Below are 6,663 nucleotides of genomic sequence, written 5' to 3'. Positions count from 1 at the left end.
CTCGGTTCTCTCTAGAAGAGGGAACGAGTATTGCGTTCCCGGCCGTGCTTGCGCTACTAGCGTTTCGCTTCACGCTGAAATAAATCAACATATAAGCCTGGGAGAGCGCCTTATATACACCATGGCCACGGCCATTCTGGCGGGTCATGACGCAATGAGCGCGCGGGCGCCTCTCATTGGAAGCGGGTTCAGCCCCGCTCTCCCATAGGCTTAAGCAGTTCTCTCTGAGCGAACCAATGAGCTGCTAGCTAGCCCGCTCTAGGTCTGCCGCAGAGGAACTGCGTTGTGTATGGATACAAAATTATGAAATAATTTTTTGGCTTCAATATCTCAGCAAAGATGAATCTTTCCCGCAGCGTAAGCTAGCTTACGCAATACTCGTTCCCTCTTCTAGAGAGAACCGAGGTTACGTTAGGTAACCGATTCGTTTTTTCGGTGGAAATAGAGCGTCGCTGCTTAGTCCCTCAGTGGTTGACGAGCACGACACTTTAAGCTGGTGCACCGCTGGTGTAACTTTGTTTTCGTTTTGTGTTAGGTGCAAAAGTTCCGTTCCGTGCCGTCCGCGGTGTAGCATAGTCTTTACGATTAATTAACCGTGACGTTTTAAAGCGCGGTTAATTGTGAAATCCGGTAATCGCTGCATCCCTAATCACCGTATTATTTACCGCCATCCGAGCCACAAATTAAAGCTTGGCGAGCCGCGCAATGAGTAACACGGATCTAAAGTCATGAATTTTGAATTTGTCATTTATAAATAATAACACTTATCTCTGTTATTTATGTGCCTGGAACTCGTATTTACAATGTGTTTAACTCCACTAGGGCACATAAACACAGCAGTAAAGTGACTCTCCTTCACCAGGAATGAGGAAGCTGCTTCACACTCCTGTTTTACACACGTCACTCAAACACACAAGCAGGAAACCATTTCAACTCCTCAGTTCAGGGAAACAGAAACTCAAGTATTGTTGAGCTGTTGTGTGTTTGTGTCTCTGTATTCATGCAGTAAAATGGCAGAAGCCAGAATTTCTCAGGATGAGTTCATGTGTTCAGTGTGTCTGGATCTCCTGAAGGATCCAGTGACTATCCACTGTGGACACAGTTACTGTAAGATCTGTATTACAGACTGCTGGGATCAGGAGGATGAGAAGAGCGTCTACAGCTGCCCTCAGTGCAGACAGACCTTCAGTCCAAGACCTGCTTTAGGGAAAAACACCATTCTGGCTGAACTGGTGGAGAAACTGAAGAAGACTAAACTTCCTGCTGACTGTTACGCTGGAGCTGGAGACGTGGAGTGTGACGTCTGTACTGGAAGAAAACACAAAGCCGTCAAGTCCTGTCTGGTGTGTCAGGAGTCTTACTGTCAAACTCATTTTGACCGTCATGAGGAATATCACTCTCGTAAGCCACACAAAGTGATTGATGCCACTGGACGACTGCAGGACATGATCTGCCGTAAACATGATAAAGAGCTAGAGATGTACTGTATTACTGATCAACAGTGCATCTGTGTGTGGTGTAAAGAGTATGAACATAAAAACCACAACACTGTCTCAACTGCAGCACAGAGGACAGAGAAACAGGTATGAGCTGAGAGAGATTGATCACGCAGAAATGAAAGTGTCTTTATTTACTCACTCATTTACTCATGTTGGTCCAAACCGGTTTGACTGAGTTTCTTCTGTGGAATATAAAAGATGATAATTTGAAGAATGTCTCATATTTTAGTTTATACATTGAAAGTCAATGGAATAAAAAAGATTCAAGCTCCAAAAAAGAGAAAAAGCATAAAAGTAATCTAAACAACTAGTGGTTGAAGAAAGAAGTACGCTTAAGTGTATTACATGCACTTGTAGTGTACTTCAAATTAAAAGTATGTTTAAAAAAAGTGTACTTGCAGATGATATAATACGGTATTAATGAAATGAAAGGCCACTTAAGTGTACTTAAAGAGAGTCAACTTTCATGACTGTTTCATTAAGTACACTTTATAAAGTAAACTTTTTATAATGTACAATTAAAAGTTTCACGTCAAATATTATATTGTAATCATATTTAAAATTTCTATTTAACTCAATAGAATTATAAAATTACATTATATACTTAAATCCTACTTAAGTGGGTCAAAAAGTCACTCTTAATTTCAGCTAATATTTTTATATTTACATTTAAACTACAATACATTTTCATTTAATAGCAATTAACATGCAATTACGTGTCTGAAAACATTGTTCAGTTCACACTTACTTCACAATATTCTTCTAAAGTATTTATTATTTCCTAAATAAATACAATTCTTAAAAGTATGCTACTTTTCAGCCAAATTGTGATTCCCCAATCAAATCAATCATTGATAAACTCATGTATGTGGAGCCCAAATCAAATATGATGACATCAGAAACATCAAACTTCACTGGTGTTTGTGTCATGACATCATGGTGTTTAGTCATGTGACTGTGACGTACACGAACCAATGAGGTTTGATGTTATTGACGTGTCACCATATTTTATTAAGCGTACTCCTCTCTTTAACCTCTAGTTGTTTAGATGAATTTTTTGCTTTTTCTCCTTTTTGGAGCTTGAAACTATTTTGTTCCATTGACTTTCAATGTATAAACTAAAATATATGAGTCATTCTTTAAAATATCTTCTGTTGTGTCTCACAATAGAGAGAAAGTCATACAGGTTTGGAGCGACTTGAGGAAGAGTAAATGATGATACTAATGATATAAAACTAGTTACTGATGAAATACTGCTGACATTCATTTCAGGAAACCATGAATCTGTGGTTTGAACCAGACAGTAAAAACTTACCATGCAAGATCTTTAACCTCCAGCAATTCTGGATTCATGTAACTTTAATGTTTGTATGACAGTAGTTTTATGTGTCATTTGCTGTCATTGGTTTGTCCTCCAGAAACAGCTGAAGGAGACGCAGATGAAGATCCGTCAGAGAATCCAGCAGAGACAGAAAGATCTTCATCAGCTGAGAGAGGCTGTGAAGTCTCATAAGGTGAGTCTGGAGAAGAAGAGAAGTGTGAGACGTCTCAGTTTGGACTCTGTCAGTCCTGCTGAAGCCACTGTGTGATTGTGATGTGTGTGTAACAGCGCTCTGCACAGACAGCAGTGGAGGACAGTGAGAGGATCTTCACTGAGATCATCCGCTCCATTGAGAGAAGCCGCTCTGAGGTCACACAGCGGATCAGAGATCAGGAAAAGACTGCAGTGAGTCGAGCTGAAGGACGACTGGAGCGACTGGAGCAGGAGATCAATGATCTGAGGAGGAGAGACGCTGAGCTGGAGCAGCTTTCACACACACAAGATCACATCCAGTTCCTGCAGGTAACAGAGATCTAGGAGAACAGGATCATAGTGGACTTGAGCAAGATCCTGCTATGACAGAGAAACATTTCATGAGAGCAGAATGAGCCGTTGACTGAGATGTTGTCAGGAATTCAGTCAGATTCAGTCGAGTGTTGTGTTATCATATAATCATCAGTCAGACGCTCATCTGATCATCTTCTGTTTAAAGAGACGCACTTACAAGGCCTGGGAAATTGACCATTAAAAATGAGCTGATTGTGTGAAAGTGCTGGATTGAAGCGAGTCACTGAAGAGAAGTCAAGTCTACAAGAGCCGCACAGATCTGATATAGTGCAGGTTATTGGCTGAAGTGTGGAGATGATGAGTTTTGATTTCTGTTTTCTGTAGAGTTTCCAGTCTCTCTCAGCACCTCCTGAATCTACAGACGAACCCGACGTTCCCTTCGGTTCTCTCTCCTCTTTTGATGGCATGAGAGAATCTGTCCGTCAGCTGAGAGACAAACTGGAGGATTTCTGCAAAGAGGAGATCAAGAAGATCTCAGACGGAGGTAAAGTCCTGCGCTCGTTTATACAGACGTGTGAGAAAGAGCCAAAATCTGAACGTACAACAGTTTCTGAAATATTCCAATGATTTACGTCCATTTGCACAAAACATTTTCAAAAACAGAGGAAAAAAACAGCACTAAACAGTTTATAATTCACAGTTCATCTTAAATTCAAGTGATCAAATCCACAATTATCCCTCATAAATACGGCACTCATCATCGTGGACAATGTTTATACATGATGTGAATGAAATCCATGGAATTTTGGATCAAGCCGATATGTGTGTTTGATAAACAAATATTTAAATAATAATTATTAAATAATATAAATGAAGCCCCTGGAGATTATTCATCAGCTCTCAGAAATGAGTCCATCATCTAATATCATACAGCATTATATTAGAAATGTCTCAGAAATGAATGTATTTTATCTTGTCATTTCTCTTCACACTGTTCATGTCTGTTTATTTCCACAGTCACTTTCACCAACATGAATCCCAAGACCAGGAACGACTTCCTACAATGTGAGTCACTAGAAAACAAGCAGGAAAACTCACTGAATGTGTTCATGTTCTTCCTGTAGAAGGAGAAATAAATCATGATAGAAGAGTTTTATAATTGATCATGTAAATGAGGATTTGCTCAGGATATTTGGTCATCTGTACTGAGACACTGATGATACACTGAACATTGATTCATGAGTTCAGAGACATTAAAAGATCAGACAGATTCATAATTCCTGTTTCTGATGTGTTTTCTCTCCATCAGATTCCCATCAGCTCACTCTGGATCTGAACACAGTGAATAAACGCCTCCGTCTGTCTGAGAGAAACAGAGTTATTACTGTCACTGACACAGAGCAGCCGTATCCTGATCATCCAGACAGATTTGAGTGTTATCCTCAGGTGTTGTGTAGAGAGAGTGTGTGTGGACGCTGTTACTGGGAGATTGAGTGGACTGGAGATGATGTGTATATATCAGTGTCATATAAGAGCATCAGCAGGAAGGGATCGGGTGATGAGTGTTTCTTTGGAGGTAATGATCAGTCCTGGAGTTTGTCCTGCTCTTCCTCCAGTTACACATTCTGGCACAATAACATTCACACTCCTCTCCCTGTAAAGTCCATCAGCAGAAGAATAGGAGTGTGTGTGGATCACAGTGCAGGAACTCTGTCCTTCTACAGCGTCTCTGACACAATGAGCCTCATCCACACAGTCCAGACCACATTCACTCAGCCGCTCTATCCTGGGTTTTGGGTTGATTATGGATCATCAGTGAAACTGTGTTGATGTTTCAGAACAGATATAGAGAGATTTTACCCATAATACTTTGAGCTGCACGATAAACCAGTAACAATGAGATGTTATAGAGACTCTTATTTCCTCTTCATTACATTAATACTGATGAACTTCACTGAAATAACACAGAATAAATGTGTGTATCAAATCCTCACAGAGACAATAAGAACAGTGTGTGTGTGTGTGTGTGTGTTTTTCTCAAACTCTGTTTTGATTAAAATCTCAAATTTATGTTTTGTAGTGATAGAATACATTATTTGTATTATTACTATCGAAAGTATCTCTCAGTTGAAATAAACAGAAGGCTCATTACTAAATGAACAGATTGAGGATAGTGTGGTTTTGAAGGAAATAACAGAAATGGTTGTGAACAATGTAAGGAGTGAAGATGTGGAAATGACATTAGTAGTGGAGAAAATAATGCTGGAAAACAATCACAGTTCAAAATGTGAGGAAAATTGTGATGCAGAAGATGAGGGATGAAGAAGCACTTTCTGAGATTTCAGATATTGGGTCACAAGGGATTGAAATCATGAACTCTAGAAGAAATAAATGACTTTCACAACGTTTGATAAAGTTGTTGATGTGAAATAGTTCTGTCCAGATATGGAGAAATGTATCAGTGTTGTTGTAGAAAGCAGTGAGCTCTAGTTCTGGATAAAAATAAATGATTGCAGCTGAAAAAGATGCTGATGAAATTAAGGAAAATAAAAGTGCAACTTCACAAAAATATTTACTGTCTTCTTCTTGCTTCTGTATATGTGTGTGTGGAGAGTCTGATCATCATGAGAACATGATGAAACCTGTGTAAAATCAGGGCATGTGTGTGTAGATGTAGCGAGGGCAGGGAGAGACACATGATTCAAATTACTGTTTGTTCACCATTACACTCCTGTCAGTCCAGAATGTAGAAAACAACTAAAGTATCAAATGAACATTTATGTAAAAAAATAACAATATAAAAAAATAAAATAAAAATAGCAATAAAATACAGAAATAAAAGTGCTTTATAATATCAAGGCAATTATATGAATTTGAAAAGCTTTAAAATTGTATTGTTGTTTGTAAGCTTTTTGTTTTATGATCTCTCGTTTGAAAGAGTTTCAAAGTATATTGTGAGTTCGGTGTTATAAAAGGTAATAATCGAGGCTTTCTTTTGACTTTTTGTCTTATGAATATAAAACTTCGCCAAAATAATTAAAATATATAATATAATTTTGTTTTTCAGAAAAAAATATGGGTTTTGAAAACAAAGTAAAAGTCATGTCATGTCTATTTTAAAGTCAGTCCAAAAGAGAAAGAAGAAATAGAAAAAAGGGAATACAACATTTTATTTATTTATTTAATAAACCATAACAATAAGCTGGTTTACAATTTAAATGTTGTGCCGAACCATATTCTCCATGTATAATGACTTCTGATTTATATTAGCATTGTTCACCACAATAAACATGGAGTCGCTTTCATTCCGCGTCTGTTTTCCGGAAACCCCCGAAT

The 6,663-nt window shown here is 38.4% G+C and overlaps 1 protein-coding gene across 2 annotated transcripts; it reads left to right on the top strand.

Moving 5' to 3' along the window:
• The first annotated feature begins 881 nt into the window (after positions 1-881).
• On the top strand, positions 882-5,320 carry LOC130085189 (tripartite motif-containing protein 16-like protein). 2 transcript variants are annotated; one of them, XM_056250810.1, is made up of 6 exons: positions 886-1,583; positions 2,918-3,013; positions 3,109-3,342; positions 3,712-3,871; positions 4,345-4,392; positions 4,637-5,320. In XM_056250810.1, the coding sequence occupies exons 1-6, from the start codon at positions 1,011-1,013 to the stop codon at positions 5,155-5,157; spliced, it is 1,632 nt and encodes a 543-aa protein (XP_056106785.1). In that variant the 5' UTR covers positions 886-1,010; the 3' UTR covers positions 5,158-5,320. The 2 variants fall into 2 exon arrangements, with proteins under 2 accessions (XP_056106790.1, XP_056106785.1); XM_056250815.1 differs by lacking the exon at positions 4,345-4,392 and having other exon boundaries at positions 882-1,583.
• The last annotated feature ends 1,343 nt before the right edge of the window (positions 5,321-6,663 follow it).

The sequence above is a fragment of the Rhinichthys klamathensis genome, unplaced genomic scaffold (genome assembly GCF_029890125.1).
Source record: "Rhinichthys klamathensis goyatoka isolate OS25496 unplaced genomic scaffold, OSU_Roscu_1.1 h1tg000004l_1, whole genome shotgun sequence".
Classification (NCBI taxonomy): Eukaryota; Metazoa; Chordata; class Actinopteri; order Cypriniformes; family Leuciscidae; genus Rhinichthys; species Rhinichthys klamathensis.
Note: the sequence above shows the minus strand (reverse complement) of the source record. Positions and strands in the feature narration are given on the sequence as shown.